The 23,865-nt window shown below is 30.5% G+C and overlaps 5 protein-coding genes across 8 annotated transcripts in view; 2 read left to right on the top strand and 3 right to left on the bottom strand.

Moving 5' to 3' along the window:
• Positions 1-23,865, bottom strand: part of LOC129916220 (dihydroorotate dehydrogenase (quinone), mitochondrial) — a 131,968-nt gene that overhangs the window by 45,674 nt on the left and 62,429 nt on the right. The gene's annotated exons all lie outside the window — the stretch shown is intronic.
• LOC129916215 (transcriptional adapter 2A) lies at positions 48-4,899 on the bottom strand. Its single transcript, XM_055996050.1, has 5 exons — positions 4,644-4,899; positions 3,787-4,522; positions 3,501-3,713; positions 444-673; positions 48-377 (listed from the first exon to the last, which is right to left on the bottom strand). Exons 1-5 carry the CDS (start codon positions 4,705-4,707, stop codon positions 148-150), a joined length of 1,473 nt encoding a protein of 490 aa, XP_055852025.1. The 5' UTR covers positions 4,708-4,899; the 3' UTR covers positions 48-147.
• LOC129916219 (uncharacterized) lies at positions 6,048-6,738 on the top strand. Its single transcript, XM_055996056.1, has 2 exons — positions 6,048-6,343; positions 6,399-6,738. Exons 1-2 carry the CDS (start codon positions 6,132-6,134, stop codon positions 6,736-6,738), a joined length of 552 nt encoding a protein of 183 aa, XP_055852031.1. The 5' UTR covers positions 6,048-6,131.
• Positions 6,764-12,140, top strand: LOC129916218 (trimethylguanosine synthase). The gene is made up of 2 exons (XM_055996055.1): positions 6,764-7,003; positions 10,919-12,140. Exons 1-2 carry the CDS (start codon positions 6,764-6,766, stop codon positions 12,056-12,058), a joined length of 1,380 nt encoding a protein of 459 aa, XP_055852030.1. The 3' UTR covers positions 12,059-12,140.
• LOC129916212 (ras association domain-containing protein 8) lies at positions 16,395-21,728 on the bottom strand. 4 transcript variants are annotated; one of them, XM_055996046.1, is made up of 9 exons: positions 21,186-21,727; positions 20,703-21,082; positions 18,108-18,330; positions 17,619-18,044; positions 17,431-17,547; positions 17,167-17,369; positions 16,955-17,111; positions 16,787-16,874; positions 16,395-16,716 (listed from the first exon to the last, which is right to left on the bottom strand). In XM_055996046.1, the coding sequence occupies exons 1-9, from the start codon at positions 21,255-21,257 to the stop codon at positions 16,616-16,618; spliced, it is 1,767 nt and encodes a 588-aa protein (XP_055852021.1). In that variant the 5' UTR covers positions 21,258-21,727; the 3' UTR covers positions 16,395-16,615. The 4 variants fall into 4 exon arrangements, with proteins under 4 accessions (XP_055852021.1, XP_055852022.1, XP_055852020.1 ...); XM_055996047.1 differs by having other exon boundaries at positions 17,619-18,041; XM_055996045.1 differs by having other exon boundaries at positions 17,167-17,363; positions 17,619-18,330; positions 21,186-21,728.

Genomic DNA, 23,865 nt, shown 5'->3' with positions numbered 1-23,865 from the left:
AAAGTTTCTGCATTTTCAAATTCTAAAAAACAGAATGGTTTAATTTTTTGCTCAAAGGATACCTCTCAATGGCACGATAACTTCTTTCTGGGTTTAAAAAAAAAATATTTGAAAAATTGAAGAAAAAAAAACAATCTTGTGTTTAATTCATGTGGGTTTATTTATATGTCCTTCTTCTAGTAAAAAGTCATAAATTTGTCGTGTTTTATTGACATCAATTTTAATCAATCTTCTAGCATCTGCTAATCTAAGATATCCGATTTTTGCATTTTCTGCAACTAATAAAGTTTTATAATTTAAAAATGATGAAGGTATAATACGAGCAACACTGCAAAGATCACGTTCGCTTTGTGTAAGTTTTGCGTAGCCCGGTAGTCCTAGAAATTAAAATATTTATAATAAACAAACAAGAAGGAAAACTTTATAAGTGATATATATTTTACCTATAATGTCTATTGGAGCAGCTTTTTTTCTTGGATTTGGTGAAAATATATTTGGAACTATGTATGATCCAGTTATAGGATTATTTGGATCTGGGATAAGAATTTTCCAATCGTTTTTCAGACGTTCACTTTTTCTGTTTCTCGCGTCTTGATGTCGCCTCTTTAACTGTTTGAAGTATATTAAACCACCATGGAGAGAGCGAACACCATTTTTGCGTAGTTCATAAAGCCTTTTTCGAAAAGAAAATAATTGAATTTCAATGGTAATAATTACTTTACTGCTACTATATGAGCCAAAGTTAAAATTTAAAATTATTTACTTTAAATTTAAGTATGACTGTTTTTTGATTATTGTTATTTGTTTTAAAAGAAATATAATTTCAAATAGGATTAAAAGGCCGAATGTTCATAGTTTAAATTTAAAAACAAAACGATCTAAGAAAAGATAGCTTATTTGTATTTATTTATTTTTTGTTTTGGTAATTTTTTTTTTAAAATAAGCAGAATTTATGAGGCTGAAGAAATACTTTTAAATTTGTAATTCTTATCAAAGGTTTTTTTTTTTCATTTATTAACTAACGCTAACTACAAAAAATATTTGTTCAATTATTGGATTTTGGTGTGTTGGCTCCAAGGCCAAAGTTGTAACCCACATCATTTGCGCGTTTTCCACATACAATGTGGCGTATATTATTTTAAAGTACATTATTTTATAATTCTGAATGGAATAAGACCCGAAAAGACCACTTTAAAAAAATATGCATATAATCATTTTTATGAAAAGATGAATATTTGTTTTAGTAGGGAAGAGGGGCTAGAAGTAACAGGGGTTAAAAATTACAACTAAAATAGTGTTCCTCTTATAATTTAGAATTATTAAAGAGAAAAACGTTCGTATTTTCATAGCTATCGTTCCATCTCTTTCAGTTGCAAGTGCGATAGTAATATATTTTTATTAAAATTAAAAACTTGTATAAAAACAAAAGAGTCAAGTCAACTTAAGCCCTTAGTACTGCAATTAAAAAAAAAAACTATCTGACTTAAACCTTTTGCAACAAATTAATTCTATAGAAGGAGTTACGATTGATTCAATTGATAGAAAAATTTTAAGATCATCAGCATACATAAGATATTTTGAAAATCTTAAGTTTGAAGGGATATCATTAATAAAAAGAATTAAAAAAAATGAACCCATACGGCTTAATTGTGGAACCCCTGAAGTAACCGTGATTTTGTTTGATCCTAAAGATCCAATTTTTACAAACTGAGTTTGGTTACTCAAATAGGAAAAAATCCATTTGATGTCCGTTTGAAAACCCTCACTTACATGGAATCCGTACGGATTGAAAACGGTTGTTCTGTTTTTTATTCGACTTTTTTGTTGGAGAATATTGTTTTGCGGTAGAAAATTGCTACCCGGATTGAAAACGGCAAAAAATTGTCGGATTGTAGGTCCGTTTGTTTTTCGAAACACTTTTGAACCTACAAAATAGGTTCGAATACGGAGTTCGGAACAGCTAAAATTTAAAAACGGGAGAAAATATAATTCGAACGGAAATCTTCCATTAATGATAGAGTCGGACAACATTTGAACATTTTTGCAATCACTGAAAGCTCTCAAATAGGTCTATAATTTGTCACATCTTACTTTGACCCTGATCTATGTACCGGAGTTATATTAGAAATCTTCCAAGTGTCTAAAAACTCTCCGACTTAAGGGAGTTAGAGCTTAGGAATCTGCACATTTTTTTAATGCAACGGGAGAGACACCATCAAGAGAGAAGTTAGGCAACTTAAAAGGAGAAGAGTAAGAATAAAAAAAGCTAAAGTAATCGGCAAAAGTCACATATAAATATAACACTTGTTTCACTAAATATATTCCCAGAATACTGCATACAATTAGGAAAACCAACTGATTTCTTTTTTGAATTAATGTACATACATATTTTCAAAATTGGTTACTTTAATGTTTGACTTTAGATTATATTTAAAATATAGCTATTGAACAGAATTTTCTGTTCTGTTCAGACGGTAAAATTTTACATTAGATTTTAAATAATTCTGTCGATAAGCTACATTACTTTTATAAAGTTTGTATTTTTTAAAAGCTTATTTTTCCTTTTTTTTAAGATTTACTAGCCTTCTATTAAACAATTTGATGTTTTGGGTACTTCTCATGAAAATTAAGAAAGTTATATTAAGTTTTGAATCAGTCATTTCAAAAACGAATAATTAAGTCCATCAGTTTACTGCTTTACTTAAGTTGTTTTTTAAATGACCGATTCAATTGTCAGTGAATTGGGTTCACCTTTCATTTCAATTTTATATTATATTTCCCTTCCCTTTCTTTTTTGTCGTGTTTTTTGGCTTTTTTCTTGATTTTTGTACACATTCTTTTGTAATTTTCAAAGTTAATTATTAGATTGTTTTCATTTTAAATATGAATTAATGAGGAATATCGCTTGTTAAAGGTAAAAGTTTTTTAGTACGAATGGGGGCAGATGAGGACTTTTAATTTAAAGCTGTAGAAAAGAGACCTTTGTGACCTGTGAAGCCGAATTAATTGCCCTTGTATTAAAAGAAGATTTGTTGTATTTGTCAGAAATTCAGTTATTATTGTGGTAAGTTGACCAGAAAAATTTTGAATCGCAGTAAAATTCAAACAAAAAGAATTTCGTTAGCAAAAATTTTTGATTTAATTTGAAAATTCAATGTGAAAAACTAAATTTAGAGACAATGAACTTATAAAATGGTTTCATTAAGCTGCTAAAAAAAGCGAAAAATTTTAAACGATTTAGGAAATTTCTAAAGCCATTTAGTAAGTTACTAAGTTTAACATTCGTATGCTTTTTGGCTTAGTAACTTACTAAAATGGCCTTAGCAATTTACTTAATCGTTAACAATTTTGCGCCATTATTTCTAATTTTGATTAGAAACTTTAATGTTACAAAATAATATAAACCTAATTAGTAGCCAATGGGTTATTTTTAATCTAAATAACTAACTTTTAATCTAAGAAATGGAGATTAATGTAAAATTTTAATAACAATTCATCACCTGTAAACATATTTACGCAATTCAGTAAAATGACTCATTGCTTCCACAAGCATATCAAATTTCATTCCATTTGTAATCTGCATAAATGCCAAAAATCTTCCAGCGTTGTTTTGTGATTCAAGTGCTTCCGAATACTTAGCAATCCACCCTAATGTTCGACTTGCAACAATTAGACCATTATCACGCATAATTCTACATCTACGTTGGCGTTCGCTGCAAAGCAAAACAAAAGTCTACGTCAGAAAAAAACATTGGGTGGATGCATGAAATAATTCAATTTACTTACGCTAGACGATGATTGTACGCCTTGACAATACCACAATGCAATTCTTCACCAAACCTCTTATACTCACTTGGCCATTGGCTCAAGTCTTCCAAATTACTTATCAAACTTTCAGCCGAATTATCATATGGCGTATCAAAGTCCCCCCGTGCACAACGATACCCAGCCATTATCTTAGCATTTATCGTATCGTCAGCTTCGTGTCTTGGCGGGTCTACGCTTTTTAATTTATACAAATAAGGAGTTCGTTCGGGAAAGTAAAACTCATTGCTCAATCCGAGTAATTTACGAAAAATACCATCGAAATAACATTCATGATAATGATGTCGACATTCGTCAGGAGTGCGTGTACGCATTGCCTTGGCAATGTCATCCCAATTCCCATAGCCTAACATTTGCAACGAACGCAAAAAGAGTTTCTCTTCGAAGGCAGTCCAATCGGACCATGGAAATACTTGAATATTGTCATGAATTATTATGTACGAATGAGTGTTGCGATGACGGGCGATTTCTTTGCCACGTGCAAAGCAATTAAGGCATAAATTTATATCACATTCGGGGCATTTGATATGGGGAATCTCTAGAATTTGTTTGCAAGTTTGACAAAGATCGTGAGAGATGTCGAGATCATTGTGAATGGATGAGGTTCGTTGTTTGTAATATTTTACTGTGTGCTTTGTGGAAGCACTTGGTTCGAGTTTAATATAATCATTTTCGTTATCTTCTAAGTCGTTTTGGTCTGGAATATAGTTGTTTTTGTTTTTTGATAAAAAATAGAACCCAGAAGAAGTTACCGTTTTGTGAAATAAAATTTTAATAGAATTTTGTTGAAATGAAAGACATTGGTTAGCATTTATTACCTTTGGGAAATTGAAGATCTGCAGCATCTTCTTCTACCATATCAACTGGATTCATGAAAGACATGTTTTTTGTTTTATTAAGACTTAACTTTTAGATGGAAATTAATTAATAAAAGAGTAATATTTTATTTATAAAAATTAAATTGTTTAAAAATTTGTTGGATTTTGATGGTGGCTTTTTTGTTGTACCCGCACTTTTTTTGACATGCAGTGGTACCAACAATAAAATAAGGTACGTTCGTTTGTGAAATAAACTGAGTTCTGTTTGAGTGCAATCAATTTTTATCAACTCCCTAAATTTGTTCTGATTTTACTGATTTTATTGGGGACTGATCACACTGGGCAGGAATTTTTAAGGTTTAAAAGTTATACAGAGAGACTTATACCAAAATTTAAAATATTGAATTCAGTTAGCTTGAAAATCATATTGCTTCATTTTTAAAAACAAACAAAATTAAAAATGCTCGGGTTTAAAGTGAAAGATATACAAATAAATGCGTGAGCGCAATTCCGCAAACTCTTCATTCAAGTCCGAAGTAAAACGAAAGCAAAAATTAAGGCACACATGAATTTTAATACCAACAGACAGGACAGAGCATTTTTGTACGAATAAATCCAAATTCATTCAGGTGTGGAATTTGTACACGAACGCTGTCGACTGTTTTTTCGTCGGTTTTCAATGGTGTGAAAGTGCCTTAAAAAATACAAAATGTACTGAGAGCTATTTTGTATGAAAAAATTCTTCACCGGAAGGTCGGTGTTCAGGAAAAGAATTTTTTTCACGAAAAAAAGCTATTGGCAGCGTTTTTTTTTTTTTTGTTGTTGTCAGTTTTCCCCTTATAGAATAGGGGTATTCATGAAATGGTGGTAAACCTAGTAAACCTGGTATACCACTTTATAAAGTGGTAAATGTGTCAAAATTGTATACGGGGTGGATCTGCTTGTTTACCATATTTACCAGGTTTAACCAAGAGTTTACATCGTTGCATGGAAACCCCTAATATAAAGAGCTTTTGTACAGTTCCAAACACGAAACTATTAGGGGCAGTTGTACAAATATTTAATCCGTGGTTCAACAACTTTATATTCTGAAATCGGTGGTAAAACTTAGATTTAGAACTTGTCCAGGTCCATTTAAAATAGCCAAATCCATGCTTGAACCAAAGTTGAACAGGCACTCCGCAAAAATCGGAGAGTTAAATTCCTGAACCAAGGCTGAACCAGTTTTATATAACTGGCCCTAAGGTTTTTTTTCTAGTTCAGACTGATATGCTTTGAAATAAATAAATCTTGAATAAAAAAATCTGCAAGTTAATTCCTTTTCGATGTAAGAAAATTTTATAATCAAACAGATTCAAGAATGTTGCTGCAACATTTTCAAATTTGCATATAGTTTATTTAGTAAATACTGGCAGCACTCTCATAAACTGTCAAACTTGCTTGCATCTTTTTTTTACATTTTTTATTTACCTCGTTTTATCAAAAAGCATGAGCGAAGAATCATCTCAAGATCAACAAATTCTAAAAATTCCACTTTATTGTTATCATTCCAAGCCATTTCTTGTTGAAGAACTTGCATTAGAAGAATCCTATCAAAATTTACATTACGGACGATGTTGTGTTATTGGAAGACTAGCTCAAGATTCTACTGATTCCTCCAATTGGTTTCTTGAAAATATTCGTTTACCTAGTTTACCAAAGTAAGAATAAAAAAAAACCTATAATAAACCACTACTAATTTGTTAACAATCCTAGAAAGTATTCCCTTCCAGAAGGAACTATAAATTTGCTATTGTCAATCAGAAATTTCCGGCGTTCAATACCAAATGGAAAAATTTGCGAAATAATTGGTGAATGTATTCTTAACGATACTACTATTGATAAAACTGCAAGTAAAATTCCACTAACTTCTAAAGACATTACTGAAAAACTTAACTATTTAAGTACGAAAAGTCCTCAATGTGTACTTGAGTACAAAACATTCTTATTGACAAGATATAAACCAGCAATTTCTGTTGATGATATAAAAGTCTTAGAACGTGGACATGAATTAGCCGAACGTAATATTGAAATAAGAATGCTATCAAAGAAATAGTTGATGGTAGAAGTTCTAACGAAATATGCCACCAATTTTGTTTGTACTACAAAATACTTTGGAATATTGTTTTGAAAGAAAAACGGATGAAGATCAAGAATCAAGTTTAGAATATAACGAACAACTTGCTAATGATTGGTTGACTTTTTGGGCAGCAAAAGGAGAAGATATTGTTCATTCATCTTGGACAAGAAAATACTCTGAGTATCTTTTGAAAGAAGACCAAGGAAACGGAGATAATCAAGAAGGAGAAGAAAACTTACAGGTAATTGGGTTGCATAAGTCGATACGATTGTACTTTATTCGATAGACTTGACTTTTATTGGAGTGTCGTAAAGCATAAAATTTGTAAGACCAGGGAATCCAGGGAAGCCAATGAATCTGTATACTAACTGACTGTATTACTAAAAGTTGAAATAGCAAAGTTAAAAAAAAAAAATTTGACCGCTCTCGATTCCAACAATTTTTAACCACAATTTACTGAATTTTTGAAGAATGTCTTTTTTATGTTATTATAATTTTCCTTCTGAAAACTTTTCTATTTAAAATATCTTTTTGTTTGAAAAAAAGTATTGAGTTTTTGAAAAAAAAACAAGCAATATTATGCTATGATTTTTCACGGTTTGACTAAAGATAGAAATATATTTAATGCTACAATTTAATATGTTTAACTTCATATAGAAACAAGACATTCACAGTATATTAAGTTCTAAATTCTAATCCTTAACTATAAATCCTGAAAATTTCATTTTGTTATTCACATATTTTCTTTGTCTAACGCTTGTAAAAAAAAAAAACAACTAAACCGCCAATAAAATAGTAAAATATAAGGTCTGTTCCAGACTTTTTGTGCACTAAATTAGGCAGTCTGTCAAATTAATGAGAGTTGGGAGAGAATTCTCTCAGAAGGAAATAAAACTACGAAAGACTGCCAAAAAGTCTGGAACAAATTGAACACCAATATTCAACACAATTTCATATTTTATGCTTAATTCGATAAACATTAACTCTTTTTTAATTCAAAAAACACGTAAACGCGATTTAATTTAAAAATCACTACAATTTGATTTGTTTTCATCTTTATTTATTTGTTTTACATACGTCAACTTTTCATTTGACAAGACTCATATTTCTGCCGGAAGAAATTCTTTGGGCTAAATTTGTCAGGGTGGGGAAATTTTTTACTCTCTCGTGAGCGCTCTCTTCTACACAATTTTTGAAGTTGGGAACAGACTCTGACCAAAAATAACCAAATATTACTAAATTCGGCAGTTGTAAACTGAGTGTGGAACGGACCTATAATTAATTTTAAAGCTGACATAAGATAGAAATATGAAATTTTCAGTGTATTTAGGTCGTATTCTTAACTGTTTTTTAAATATCTTCTATAGTACAGGAAAGATAGACTTTTTCGTGGAACGAAATATAGGACGGCTGAATTTTTCAAATCTGAAAGAGGGGTATTAGAAAAGCTTAAGTCCTGGTTTTCGGGACGCCACCCCCCTGGCGAAATCCGCCATTTTGGAAAACGCGAATTGCTCTATATCTCCAAAACTATTTGTCCTAGAGAAATGGTTATCAGACCAAAGTTCTGGGAAATTTAATTATCTTTTTCTTTGTCATACATTATTTTTCTGAGCGGGCAATAGTTTTGAGGTTATTTTGTTTTAATTTATTTTTTTTCGGTTTTTTTTTTTTAAATTTTTATCATTCCCGCTAATAGTAACATAATTTTTTAAATAATTAAAGTTATAGACCATCAAATTACCAATAATTTGGTATATTTTTGAAAGTCATGCGATGTATGAGTCGAAAGTTATTGATCTGAATACTATAGACTAAGTACAGGAAAGTTAGTAAATAAAACAGGCATTTTGTGAAACGAAATATAGGAAGGCTGATTTTTTTCAAATCTGAAATAAAGGTATTAGAAAAGCTTAAGTCCTGGTTCTCGGGACGCCAACCCCATGGCGAAATCCGCCATTTTGAAAAACGCGAATTGGTCTATATCTAATAAACTATTGGCTTGAGCGAATAAGTTACATAACTAAAGTTGTAGGTAATATAAATATCTTTTCTTGTGCATTCACTGTTTTTCAGAGAGGACAACACTTTTGAGGTTATGTTGTTTTATTTTTTATTTTTCGTGTTAGAAACATAATGTTTTAGAATTGACTTAAAACAAAATATGTGTACCACAATATTCTAAATTTTACCATTACCCACCTTAACAACTCCCTCTAATATCATATGTTTCTTGCTTTTACATTACGTACACGATTTAGTCTTTTTTCATATCTTATGCAAAAACATATTAGTATATTTATTGAAAATATTGAAAGGGATTGCTCTCAAAAATCCGTATCTTTGGTTTGAAAAGTCATATGATCTTCAAAAGTATACCAAATTAATGGAAATTTGATGTTCTACAACTTTAATCATGCTAAAAAATTATGTTTCTATCATAGAGAATGAGAAAAATTAAAAAAAAAACGAAAAATAAAACAACATAACCTCAAAAGTGTTGTCCTCGCTGAAAAACAGTGAATGCACAAGAAAAGATATTTATATTACCTACAACTTTAGTTATGTAACTAACTTTCCTGTACTTAGTCTATAGTATTCAGATCAATAACTTTCGACTCATACATAGCATGACTTTCAAAAATATACCAAATTATTGGTAATTTGATGGTCTATAACTTTAACTGTTTAAAAAATTATGTTACTATTAGCGGGAATGATAAAAACTTAAAAAAAAAAACCGAAAAAAAATAATTTAAAACAACATAACCTCAAAACTATTGCCCGCTCAGAAAAATAATGTATGACAAAGAAAAAGATAATTAAATTTCCCAGAACTTTGGTCTGATAACCATTTCTCTAGGACAAATAGTTTTGGAGATATAGAGCAATTCGCGTTTTCCAAAATGGCGGATTTCGCCAGGGGGGTGGCGTCCCGAAAACCAGGACTTAAGCTTTTCTAATACCCCTCTTTCAGATTTGAAAAATTCAGCCGTCCTATATTTCGTTCCACAATAGGCCTGTTTTTTTACTAACTTTCCTGTACTACTAGGTCTACAGCTCTTTTAAAAAACAACAACAACTTTTAAAATGCAGTAGTTTTTGATGAATTCATGGATATAAATAAATTTTTTTCAAAAAACAAAATTTTTACAATCTGCAGTGGTAAACCTCTTTCATTAGATTTTTCTTATTAATAAATCTGTTTCAAAGAACAATTTAGAAACCAAAACAAAATTTTTTTTAAATATTTTTCTATATACTATTTAAAAGATATTTCCAAAGTCTATAATATAAAGATTTATTGACTTTCCCTTGATTCCGAGGTATAAAGCTTACTATTTGCTAAAGTACACAAACACAATTTTACAAAATTCGATACAGTTTTGTCCGTCCACTTAATCAATGTAATCAAAGACATTCTGCATAAAATTTTTTAATTCATTGTTCTAAGATTTAGTTAAAACTGAAAAAAAAACTCACAAAAGTGAAGAAAAAATCATATGACTGTTAAATTTAAATTTCTATACAATTCTAGGGAAACTTCATGATCATTTTCGTTCCCATATTTGAGACCAAAGAAATATTCCCAAAGAAATTTTTATTCACGATAGACCTCATTTTTCAAATCAATATCTCATTGTCAATCATCACTATTCTTATAAGAATGTATATTTTCTTACTGTGTATGCATTCAAATAAAATAAATAAATGTGAGATTTGTTGAAAAAAAAGATACATTTTAGACTTGTTCCTGTTTTTTTTTCATTTTTTGGAAAATTTACCTTTGTTATATAGCTTTTGCCGATTAGATTATAGCTTAAATTTTGAAGTTTTATACATCTGCAAATTTACAATTTTATCCACCAAGCGCTTTTTCTTTTCGATAAGATCAAAAAATTGAGTTCTAATTTTTAAGCAGTTTCACGCTGTATAATGCAAGAACAAAATCAAAAAGCCTTTAAAATATTTCTTTTTTAACTTTTTGAAAAAAAAATGTTTTTTTGGTTAATCATAAAGTTATTCGTTCATTAAAAAATTAATTTTTGTGAATTATTCTTTTATAAAAGTTGAAAGAATCAAAGAGGTACAATTTGATACACTTTTTATTTCACTTTCGACATAATGCTAAAAGACGATTTTTCATCCCTAACAGGTAACAGCTTTAGAAAACAGTCTTCCCGAAAAGTCTATACAAGATACTGATAACAATACTGAAGAAATTGTATCTGAAGCAGAAAATAACACTTGTCTATGGCAAGATCTATGGAACACACATTACCAGGAAATATACGAAAGAACCTACCAACTCTTTTCAATAGTTCATTATCACCACTTTAGCTTCTATAGACCTCAGATTGAAGAGGAATTATTGGAAGATTTATCGACATATTCCTCACAGGAAGAAGAAGAGGAGGAAGAACTAGAGTTTTTTGACCAAACCGAAGAATTGCTAGCTCTCGGACTTCCGACTTCCTTTGGTGGTTCAAATTGGAAATATTATAAAAATCGTGTGGAAAACGACTCCTTTAGCGAGGAAGAAGAATCAGAAGAAGAGAACGAAGACATGACTCCTGCACAACAAGAACCTTTGAAAAAGCAATCATCCAAAAAGAAAAAAAATCGCAAACTAAAACGAATGCCCAAGATCATTCTCGATGACAAATCCCTTCGTGGCTATTGGCAAAAACGTTTTTCTCTTTTTTCACGTTTTGATGAAGGAATTCAACTTGATCGTGAAAGTTGGTTTTCAGTTACACCTGAAAAGATTGCCATTCATATGGCCGAACGTTTGCAATGTGAAACGATAATAGACGCTTTCTGTGGTAGCGGTGGTAATTCTATACAATTTGCATTCACTTGTCGAAAAGTGATTGCAATTGATATAGATCCAGAGAAGATAAAAAATGCTCGACATAATGCAAAGATTTATGGAGTTGACCAAAAAATTGATTTTATCATTGGAGATTATCTCCAACTAAGCCAAAGTCTAAAAGGTGATGTTGTATTTCTTAGTCCACCATGGGGTGGTCCAAAGTATATTACACAAAAGGAATATAACATTGAAGAGTCTCTAATTCCGTTGGGTGCAAGTGAATTGGCAGAGAAATCAAGATTAATAAGTGATAATATTGCATTCTTTTTGCCAAGAAATTCGAATCCTCAACAAATTGCAAAAGTAGCTGGTAATGGTAATAGAGTTGAAGTCGAACATAATTATTTGGATACGAGATTGGTGGGTTTGACGGCGATCTATGGTGATTGGTTAATTGATAAGAAAAATTTAAATTTATAAGTGAAATTTATTATAATATTTTTTATTTGTTTTTTTTTTTTGCTTTTATGTAGTTTAGGAAAAATTAGCATAGAATAAAAAACTAATAAAATATTTAATTTTACTAACTAAACAATGAATTATTTTTACTTGCGATATAGGTACTATATATCAAGTTATGCATTCGTACAAAAAAAAAAGTTGAGATAACATTTTTCCATGACATTACGATGATAGAGAATGCCAATAAAGTGGGTCCGTCAGTCTGTAAACGAAGCTACAGCCTAAACGGATGAACCGATTGATGTCAAACTTGGTATGTAGCGTTATTTGGCGACTCTCCAGAGGGGTTTTTGGAATTAATTTTTTTTGAGCAAAAATAACGGTACCTGTCATATATCGATTTTAGTAAAGTTGAATTTTCTCAAAAACGGCTCCAACGATTTTGTTAAAAAAATTGAAACGTAAGTTTTAAAACAAGGTCTATCTTTAAATGAAAAAACCGTTTTTTTTTCAAATCCGATTTACTCCGAAACTACTTATTTTATTGCAACGAAACTTTTTGTAAGAAAGCATTTATATAATTTTAATATAACCTAAAAACAAAATTTTGAAAAGAATAATTTTTGGGTTTTCTTTTGAAAAATCAAATTTTCGAAAACGGGACATTGAATTTTTTTGAAATTTTGTTTTCAGATGTTGATTATAGATTTCTACAAAACAGCATACCAATTTTATTTTAAAACTTTTTTTCCAAAAAATTATTTATAAAAAATTAGTATTTTAAAATAGTATTTCTAACGATTTTGAAAATTTTTTTATTATAAAAATGCACCTTAATATATAAAATAAAACTGCATACTTGTTTTGGAGGGCAATTTGATTTCAGATTTTGTTATATTCTTTTAAAAAACCAATTTTATGTTTTTTTAAATTTTTTTTTTGTTTTAATAGGTACCTACATTTCCCAAATTTCCATATAAAAAGTCTTAAAAATTTAAGAAACTTGAACTCTAAGAGCAAGTTCGTGCGACCCAGTCGTGCATTTTATTCTTATTAGTTTTTGAGAAGTAGTTTTGTTTTTAGAGAGTTTTGAATTTGGCAGCTTTGAGGGCATTGGGACGTTAAATAGAGCCAGAGAACGCATTTGAAATTTCCAAATGGTGATTTTCCAAAACTGTGAATATTTTGCCTGGATTTTGTATAAAAAATTGAGCAAATTAAAATAGGAACAAAATAAAAAACTTAACGATGACCAGTTCAATTTTAAAACATTCAAAGACTTTTTTAACATGGAATTCATTATTATTTTGCAAAATTATTTAAGTGCACTCACCTTTACTAACCGCTGGCGCTGTTACTTTGACATAAGAAGGCAAATAAAAATCTCTCAACCAATCATATTGCTTCTACTGAGGCATAAATGAATTTTCTTTTATTCTCCTTTCTTTATTTGGTGCTGTAATGATCTCGATTTTGAGGAGGTCATAACTCTCTCATGTATCTGCTTCACACTAGAGATCCATATTTTGAATTATTGTATTTGTTCCAGTTCTGAGGTCAACTGAATGTTGGTAACCTTACAAAAGATGAACCAAGTTACTTATTCTTCAAAAAAGACAAAACAATTATATTGTAATTTTTTGCATTGAACACGTCTATATTAATTTATAATTGTTTCACAAATAAGTACATTTAATTGATATAATAATAATATTCACTAATTTAATTTTTCTACGATTGGATTAAAAATATAAATACTTTTTGGATTTAAATCCTTTCTATTTTGTTTTATTATATAAGGGAATGATACGTGTTTTATTCTTATTAAAATTATTGAATTTTTTTTTTATAATGAAGAAAGAAATTGTAGTCTAGAGAAAACAATCTTGAAAAATAATGATATTGTAGTAAATTCATGAAGTTTGCCTGATGTCTTTATTTTTTAAATTATTTCTAAAGCACTTAAAAATTTAAAATTAACTAATGGCAATGTTTAACACAATCAAACAAAATATGAAATAAAAAGAAAAATAAAAAAACAGTTTAATAAATGCGATTCTAATGCAGATTGTTTTCAAACTAAGACTAGATTTTATTATTAATAATTAAAAACTAGAAAAAACACTAACTTATTAAAAAAAAATAGCATAGAATGTGTTTTTTGAAGTTATTCATTGATATGTTTTTTTTTTCTTTAATTTTTTTATTGCAAATGGAATGGATTTATTCTTTCTTTTTTTATATAATGTTCAGTAAATTCAAACTTAAAATATTTCAAAATTACATTCTTTAAGGAAAACAAAAGTTCCATATAAACAACATGTTTTTTTTCTGATTGTATCAGACTTTGTGTAATTTTTTACTATGCATCTATGCATAATGATAATGAATTATAAAATATGTGTATTCTTTAACAATTTTAAATGTGGAATGCATGATTTGTCTAGCGCTTGAAAAGAACGATGTCATAAATTTAAAAATAAGTTTTTTTTTTTCTCAAAAATTAGTTTTTTTCAGATATAAAATAATTGAGCTACCTCAGACAGATGAATGTGCCAGTAATTGCTATTTAATATAATCTGATCAACAAGTTCTGAACAAGTAAAGCGTTCTGGTATATCAGGTGTTTAACACTGTCGATCAATAGACAAATATTATTTATGTGAAACTGAACACAAAGCTTTTGGTGAATGCACTTTCAAAGCCTGCCTTTTTCTCTGCCTATAATAGTTATTTTAGGCATTTGTCCATCTTTTTTGTTCCTTGCTCACAGGAAAAATAGCACGAGAACAACAACATTAGAATTGTGCTCTTATTATGAAAGTGGACTAAGTCACTCCCAAAAATGGCATCAAATCTAGCCTAAAAATAATTATTATTTAAGGGGTAAAGTTTATTTGAACGCGAAATTGCAGTAAATAAATTTCTTTATTGCTCCTTCAGTGAATTCATAAAAGAAACACAATTAAATCGTTATAATAAAATTATTATGTAAGTTTTTCTTTAACCAATGCAAAAAGTGACTTAGTCCACTTTCATAATCAAGGGCACAATTAGAATTTGATATCTAGCTCAAAAGCTATTGTTACAATAAATGTATAAGCTTGTTTGCAATATTTTAAAAGATCTTATTTTTGATGGTATAAATAGAATAAGTTCACCCACTTTAGAGTATGGGGTTTTCCATGGCTATTTTTGAGCTAGATCTTTCAAACACACAGATTTTTTTTGTTTTTGTCATGAAGAAATTATAATCGAGTTGTATACCAAATAACAGTAGTAGTAAGTAGCAAAACATGTAACGGCGGGAAAAAAAAAAACTTTAAAGAAGCTAGAAAAAGGTTGGTGTCTTCTGCTGGAAGTACTGGGGATCCAGCATGTAACTTGATCAAGTGTGGATTGAAGGATTTCATATCCAAACTAAATTTGAATAAGGCCTTGGTGACGAGCTGTTAAAGTAGAAGGCGATGACTTATTTGGGAATATGCACCAATTCATACGTCGAATATATGGCAAATGGATTCTTAAAATTAATAAAAGGAGGTCATCTAAACTGCACTAACTGCAGAAATATCAGTCTACTTAACATCGTCTATAAGATACTCTCTGCCATTTAGACCGATAGCGATAGGGATTAGGATAGGGAGGTATAACCAAAATGTAAGTCCGTAGTTTTATAGCTGTACCTGATATGGAATTCAAAAGTCTGGCAGCTTTAATTCGCGGCTTTATATTCGACAACGTGAATTTTCATGTAGGTAGTTGGCTAAATTCAACTATTTTACATTATGAAAATAAGGACTAATTTCCAGTCTTTTCCCCTTAGCCTGAAGATCTCAATCGAAGCGTTGCGACAAATAGAACATAACACAAATTCTTTTTTAGCCAACCTACATACGTTGTAAGAAATTATGATTTTCAATTTCGTTCTTTATTAGTTGTTTCCAAAGTTAGAGTTACAGTACAGAGGCACTGAATATTAGGGTGCGGTTGCATAAAATTTTACAAAATCGAATAAGAATTCTTTGAACTGTTTTGAGAGAAAAATTCTTTTTGTGATTATTTTAAACCCGTTTGCATAAATGGTGAATAGAGTAGGAGATACATACAATAACGAACTAAACGGGTTGTACAAGGGCAGTAATTTAGCAATGTGCACCGAATGAGAAGGTTTGATGGAAGATTCTGGTTTTCGACACGACTCCAGTTAGAAATTAGCAAGTAAGTTGGGGTCATAATGACCTATATATATTCTGGCGTGATAAATGAATCCGAATGCTTTTTATTTTATAACTTTTTCTAATTTTTTGACGGCGTTCTTTTCTATTAACAATAATGTACTATATTATGTAGCTGTTTTTGTTTGTAATAACAGCATAATTACTTGTGGAGCATGATATAAATAATTTACAAGGTGAATTTTATTTTTAGGACTATGTGAGATCGACGCCATCTCAAAAGTGAATAAGGTTAAAAAAAAATTGAGTGTCGCATTAATTAAATTTTTTAAAAATAGCCAAAAAGTGGACGGTGAGGATTTTTTTTAAAACAAATTGGGAATAATTATTGCTTCGTTTATACCCATACCCCATGTGGATTTTTACTTGTAGGTACTGCATTTTCTAGTTGCCTTGGCGAACCAATAATTCTTCGACTACTGCCAGGCTTGTTGGAACCTAATTATCAATAAATAATTCAATAAATATATTTAATATATTACTACAATTGATTTGGGGTTATTCTTACCTTCCAGTAAATTTCGAATTTCATCTGAAGGTGTAACAGCTAAACTTTGTAAGTTAACTTCTTTCATTTCATTAACAAGTTGTTCTACCTGTAAAAATAAAACAAAATTATATAAAAAAATGTTTGATAACCCTTATTTTATAAAAATTTAATTTTGAACCATCAAACCTGGCGTTTCTTTTCAGCTATTGCATTTTCAATCATGTTGATTTCTTTTTTTAAATTATCTGTTGCCTTGCTAGATGAATCTGTATTATGTATTGCTTGATCAATTTCTGTTTGAATTCTTTCCATTTCAATTAGAAAATCTCGTTCTACGTTTTGTCTTAAAATAAAATCTTTGGTGTATGAGAGTATTTTAAAATAAAAACAAAAATTACCGATTATCCTTTTGTCGACTTGAAATTGCTCTTTGTTCAACTTGAACATCATCCATGAGAATTCGTATTTTATTTTTGCACTGTAGCAATTCAGTCTCACAATTTGCAAGTTTTGATCGCAATAATGTTATTTCAGATTTTAATGTTTTCTCTTGCTGTTTAACTAGCTCGTTTTCTTCCTCTACGTATTGCAATGTCTGTAACTGATTATTTATTAAATATCGTATTTAACATTTTTTATTTAAAAAAAGTTCAATGATAAACCTGTTCACTGCCTTGTCGGAATATTTGATCAGCTTTTGTTATCTCCCGAGATATGGCTTCAAGTTCTTGAGCCTGATCACGTTCTTTGTTTTCCAAATAAACAATTTCAGCATCATACTGAAAATAACCAAAAATGTAAATTGAATACTTTTTCAAACTTTATATAAACAAAAAGTATTAAAACTCACCTTCGTTAATTCAGATTGTTGGGATGTTATCTTTTCCCTTTGAAATTTAATCAATTGAATCAAATCTTTATATTGTGCAGTTTCAAAAAAATTATCATTGAAATCACCATCACCCATATCAGAAAGGAATGGGTTTGTACATGCACCGTCGACTTTTTTATTAAAATTATTTCCAAGACCTGAGCTAAATTCCAATAGCTTAACTTGAGTTTGTTGCTGCAATTGCATTGGACTATTCCGCGGCGGTGGTGGATCTCGGTAGGGTGGGGGAACTAGAGCACCATTGGACGATATAAGCGGTGTATTCTTGTATAAATCAGGCGAAACACTGTTAGTTGCTTGATATTTATTGTTATTAGAAGTGTTTCCATTGAAGACATCTAATAGATTTTCATTGCTGTTTGAATTATTATTACTTGCATCCTGCTGGTGGGAATAATTAATGTTTGACATAGGCGGTGTAGTGCGACGGTCAAGTGAATTACGTACTTCAGCCAAATTAATTTCATTTGAAGAATTTGATTCATAATAGTTGACCATTGTGTCTGAAGCGCTTGTGGATGAGGGAAGGCTTAGATTTGATGGTGTTTTTTCATGTTTGCCAGATTTTTGTGGAGATGTTGGTGAGGGTTGTGTAGGGGTGATTGTCGTACGTTGGGGTATTCCTTTGACGATTCCAACATTTTCTATTGGTTTTGGTGACTCTGAAGAACTGAAAGAAGATAATGATGAATTGATGATGCATAAATAAAATATATAGTTCATAATATCAAATAATCAACAAAATATTTAGAATACTTTGTTCTTAGTCTGGAAATATTTAAGAAAAATAATTTAAAATCAAACTTATTGTGCGTTTTACGTAGTAAGTTTTACACCGGAATTTAAAAGAAGCTATTGCGAGTTACACTTGAAGTTGGAGTTGAGGTTACTTGAACTTTAAAATTGAGGAATAAGCATTTTTCGCTAAACTGGTTTCTTGTTTTTTCACCAAAATTAAAGTGAAAAAGGAGCTGTTGAATACCTCGCATATTACTAGAGAAAAAAAGCTCAAAAAACGAGTAGTTATCGGGAAGTGAACAATTTTTTCCCGGGGCTCACAAGAGGAGGAAAGTGAAATTCAATTTTTTTGAGTGCAATCTTTTTCACGTGAAACTCACTATACCAACTTTGTGTTGAATTTTTACTGATTGGACTTCGAACTCCACGGAGAGACGGTTAATGGTAGAAGTCGTGTTTCAAAACTGTGCTTTATTCGTACGGAATATCTTTTCAAGAACTATGCTTTGGTTCCAAAAGATAGGCGCTAACGAAAATAAGTTGCACAATAACTTTAAACAGCTTGTAAACAGCTTCAATTAAAACTCTATATATTAATTTTTCTCTGGCTTAAAAAAGACATATTATAACACGAAATTTGAAGTGTTGCCGTCGGTTTTTAACTATTTTTTCCTGAAACATGGGGAGATCGACACGAGGTTTTACTTAGTTTTATCAGTTTTACATGATCCAGTATTTAATGGGAATTACTATGTAGAAGCAAAAAATAATTATTAAAAAGACAGTACGAAAATACGTTGTTATATTTTACTATTATTGTAAACAAAATTTGAAAAGTGAGTACCTATATCAAGTTTTTAGAAATCATATAATCTTTAAAAATTTTAAATAATATTTTTTTTCAATAAAAGTACTAAAAAACTGTATGGCCCTTCAAGATTTTTTTCTTCAAAATCATATCTACTTTAAAGTATAACATTCTTATTTTCAATTTTACAAGCAAAAGTGCTTAAATTAAAAATATGTATGTAAAAAAATAAATTATCTATAAAAACGGTGGTGACAATTTTGTGATATTGGTCACTTTGGATTCCGTCCGGAAGGGTAGATTTAAGAGTATTTCTGTATTGCAAAAGTTTTGCTGCATTTCAAAATAAAACATCAAATGAAAAATTTTTACTCATATGATACCATGGTGTCAAGGAATTTTTTTACATCTGAAATAAAATCAGAAGATTTGTGAACATGACATTTAATTTTTTCAAATTTCGAAAGATGGATAAGACAAGTGTGGGCATTGCAATTTAACACTTCACTAATCTAATAAAACCAAAATAAAAAAAAATTACCACCATGTAAATGGTAATTTGCCTTTTTATGAACAGTCTTTTAGTTTACGAATAATGGTCAGATATTTACCAAGTACTCTTTAAATATAAGTGGTGGACTGATAAAGTATTGTATAGATGTTTTATTTTACTGTTTTTCATTCTGGAGGTGATACCATAAATATCGCCCTTTGCCTTTGCTAGCTACGCCACTGATGTCACCTAAGATACTCATTCCATTACTAGTAAGATTTTATTTTCAATAAATTATACCCAATTTATTCACTCTCCATTTGAAATGGTGAATCGGTCAACTTTCGTACAAATTTTAAAATAGCTGTTTTAATGGTTTAATTTAATGTAGTGTGACTAAATTGGGGCTTTAAGGAATTAACCACCAAGTGGCTTGAACAACCTAACATAAAATGCCGACACCACAAGAGAACACCCGAATCAGAATGTAATAAAACCAAAGATATAACTTCCTTAATCATACGCCTGAAGAAGCATGGAGTACCTGCTTCCACGGGCCTTGAATCGGAAAGAAAGCCTTGGAGTGGGGAAAACACGCTCGAAATGCATTCAAGATCTCTTATTCGCTGACTGAAAACTAATCGAAGTTTTTATTATGGCTCTTTTTTGACATAGGTGAGATAACTATACCACATAAAAAACCAATAATTATGCACACTTGTAAATTAATAAAAAAAAGAGTGGTGAGCAAATGATGTTGCAATATTAAATATGGATGCTGCAAAATGTACACTCCATTTCACGATACCTTACGATACGATAAATGAAAATATGTACATTTACAAGTTTTAAGACAAAAGTTGCAAACCTTGCAAACACGTCCCATCTAGGCTTACCACCCTATACTATGACAAACAAAAAGTAATTTTCGTTGTACCTATTCTATTATCTAATAGTTGAATCTTAAACAATTTCATGGTCATATCAAGTTCTTAAAACTTACCCAAAACTTTTTCTCAATTCTTTACATCGATTCAATGGCATAAATTCAGTGGCAGCATGCATCGATTGTTGCTGCTGCTGCATAGATTGTTGTAGATGCAGTTCTGAGTCACTGCCATTGCTTGGCAATGGCTGTTTTTTTGTTGCCGTCGTTGCACCAAATTGCTGTGAATGTCCCTTCTCATCTGCAGCCGCAGGTCTCTTTGTTTGTTCCGATCGCTGCAGTATGAATTGCACATCATTAGCATACTCGCCCCATTTCAGAAGCAATTTTAATGGATTTTCAGTGGGGGCCAATAATCGTTCATTATTTCGCCACCGTTCAATCAGTGTGAAACGCCCCACTTTCCCTGTTGCATGTGCAAGTGCAAAAACTACATCCTGATTAATTTTAATCATAAAAGTACCCAAAAAAAAAAAGAAGAAAAGATGATTAATGTTTAAGTGCAAACGAGCTCCTCCCAAAAAAATAAATTCCATTTACCTGACAAGTCGTGTTGACCGTCACTCCACAAACAATTCTTTGAATTCCTTCAACCCAAACTTTCAGTTCCATATCGACTGAGTTCTCCACCCAAATTGTGGAATTTTTTAAACAATTTTCAACTTGTTTTTATTCTTAAATTTATGTTTGATAGATTTTTGTCAATTTTATTTAAATGAAATTTAATGAAAATGCATCCTTGTGGAACTCATTGTATTTGTTTTTGAGTTAAAAGATTTTTGTTGTCCACGACCACCCCGAGCAGAGCAGTCGTCACTTTGGTGATTGGATTGCTATTGCTTCTAGTTGGGATATGAGAGGCATTTGGAGGTGTGTATTTTTGAATCGATTTTATAACAATCGATTAGGAAATCATAAATTAGAACACGATTGGAATTTATTGCTGATTAGTTTTTCTTTATTTACATTTTTTTGTTCGTCTTTTTAAAAAAGTTTTCTTTTTGTTTTACTCACACACCACTACGAACAAAACGCCATTTTGCCCTTTTTTAGATATGTGCTTTCGTATGACATTTAGCGGCAAGTTTTCTTTAGAGTTTTGCTTTTTTGTTTATTGTGTGAGAGAAAGAGCAAAACAGGTTGATGAATAAAGAAATGAAATGAAATGAATGTTGCTAGAAAATATGTTGTATGTTGCAAAGAGTAATTGCATTGTTTAGATGCAAATAACAAGTTGCACTAAGGCTAGGGTGACCATCCTGAATCTCTAAATGCAAAAAATATGGGTATGTTTAGAATCTTATTTGTTTGTAATATTTTCTTCTTCTCTATTTCTGTTGCGAAAAATAGTTAACGGATGTTGAAGAGTCAAATACAACAATTTTTACTTGTATTATAGGTAGGGAACAGGGGAGTAGGGAGTACTTTAGGGTACAATTTAAAAGGCTTCCTGGAACGTTTACATAACCAAATACAGTCGACTCCTTCTAAGTCGAACTTTCACGGGACTCGAAAATCGGTTCGAGTTAAAGGGACTTTTTAATATTTTTTTCTTCAAAATTGTTCATTAAAAATGTTGAAAAAGTTCGACTTAGAGGGATGTTCGACTAAGAGGGAGTTCGACTTAGAGGGAGTCGACTGTATTAAATTTCTTTTTGAATATCTTTGTTCTTTGGAATTTTTCCTTGGAAATATTTTTGAGTCTTAAAATTTTGTTTTTTTTTTTTAGTTAATTTTGACTGTTTAGTAAATGGTTCAACTATCCAAATCTGCCCCAATAGGGACAATTTGACATGAAAAGACAAATTGTGTAAGAGTCAAAAGCATATGTTGGGTATAGAATTTTAATCAAAATGTTAAGGACGCAAATTAAGCACGTGCCCCTTCTTTACCGTCCAAAATAAGTGCCCAAATGTGAAACTAAAAATTGAGTAATGTACTAAGATTATTGTAAAGTCACATCACATTGATTTTTAATAACACCATGTTTTTTGGTACATTCCTCCTGAATTACCTTGTATATCGGTTCCACTCAATTGTTGCCAACCCAAAAACCACGTTGTAAAGCTTTGTACTCATAGCTCTGGGTTTTCATAACTTCATAACCTTTGACGCTCATAACTATGGTTTTCATAACTTCGTCGGTTCCCCGTTAATTTTATGGGTAAACGCTTACGTTGCACTGATTTAAAACTATTCGTGTTCATACTTTTGTTGGCTTTGTCCAAAGGTACCCCGTTTCTTAACGGCTTCTTTCTCCCTAGCAATATGGGGCAAGTTTATACCCATTTTACGCCATTACCAAAATCTGGATTTCGAGCGAAAATCTCCACATCTCATCGAAATTGAATTCAGTTTTCATAATTTAGTTCATAACACAAATACACAAGGTTTTTGGTGCCGAGAATAAAGGTGCTGAGCCCGAAGTCAAAAATATTCTACTACTTACCGTTGTTGAAGTATTACCGTTAAAAAATGCAAAAAAATAGCGTTTTTTTACTACTTTTCAGGTTAAAATTGGGGAAATTTTTTTAACGGATTTCATAAGAACTGTTTCTCTTCTTTCGAAACCTGTTTAATATTCCCTTAGGGAATTTCCTCTAGGGAATTTCACAAATCTCATTACCACCAAGTTGGAAGAAAATCGCTTCAATCATCGTAATATCATGTCTGATTACACTTTTGTTTGTATTAACTTTAGTGTGCAAAATTCAAAACTGTTGACAGATTTTCCTATCACGTCTAGTTTTTGAGCAATACTCAAAAAAATGAAACGGTAATGTAATTCGACTTCAAATGTTCCAAAAAAAACGTGTTTTTGACCTGTTAGTTTTCAAGTATTTAAAAAATATGACGTGCCAGCATCATTTTGAGTTCCTTTAGGAAAGTAGGGTTTGGTTCAAGCTCTATTTTCCGAACAGTGTTATTATATCGACTTCGTAAAAAACACTTTCTTCTGACTTATTTTATTTATTTTTAAAATTGGTCTCAACGATTTTTTTTACACTCAATTTCACACCTTTTTATATGAAAACAAACCACTGTCCGATTTCTGTACACGCTGTATTCCAAAAATTTACCTGAGCCTATTCCAAAAAGTAAGATAATATTTTTCCCAAAGATAACTAAAAAAGATATTTTTGTAATTTTTTAACAACTTTATTTTACTCAATCATTTTTTTATTATTTTTTTCTTAAAAGGAAACACACATTTTTTTGT

The sequence above is a fragment of the Episyrphus balteatus genome, chromosome 3 (assembly GCF_945859705.1).
Source record: "Episyrphus balteatus chromosome 3, idEpiBalt1.1, whole genome shotgun sequence".
Lineage (NCBI taxonomy): Eukaryota > Metazoa > Arthropoda > Insecta > Diptera > Syrphidae > Episyrphus > Episyrphus balteatus.
This window is presented reverse-complemented; position numbering and strand designations above follow the sequence as displayed.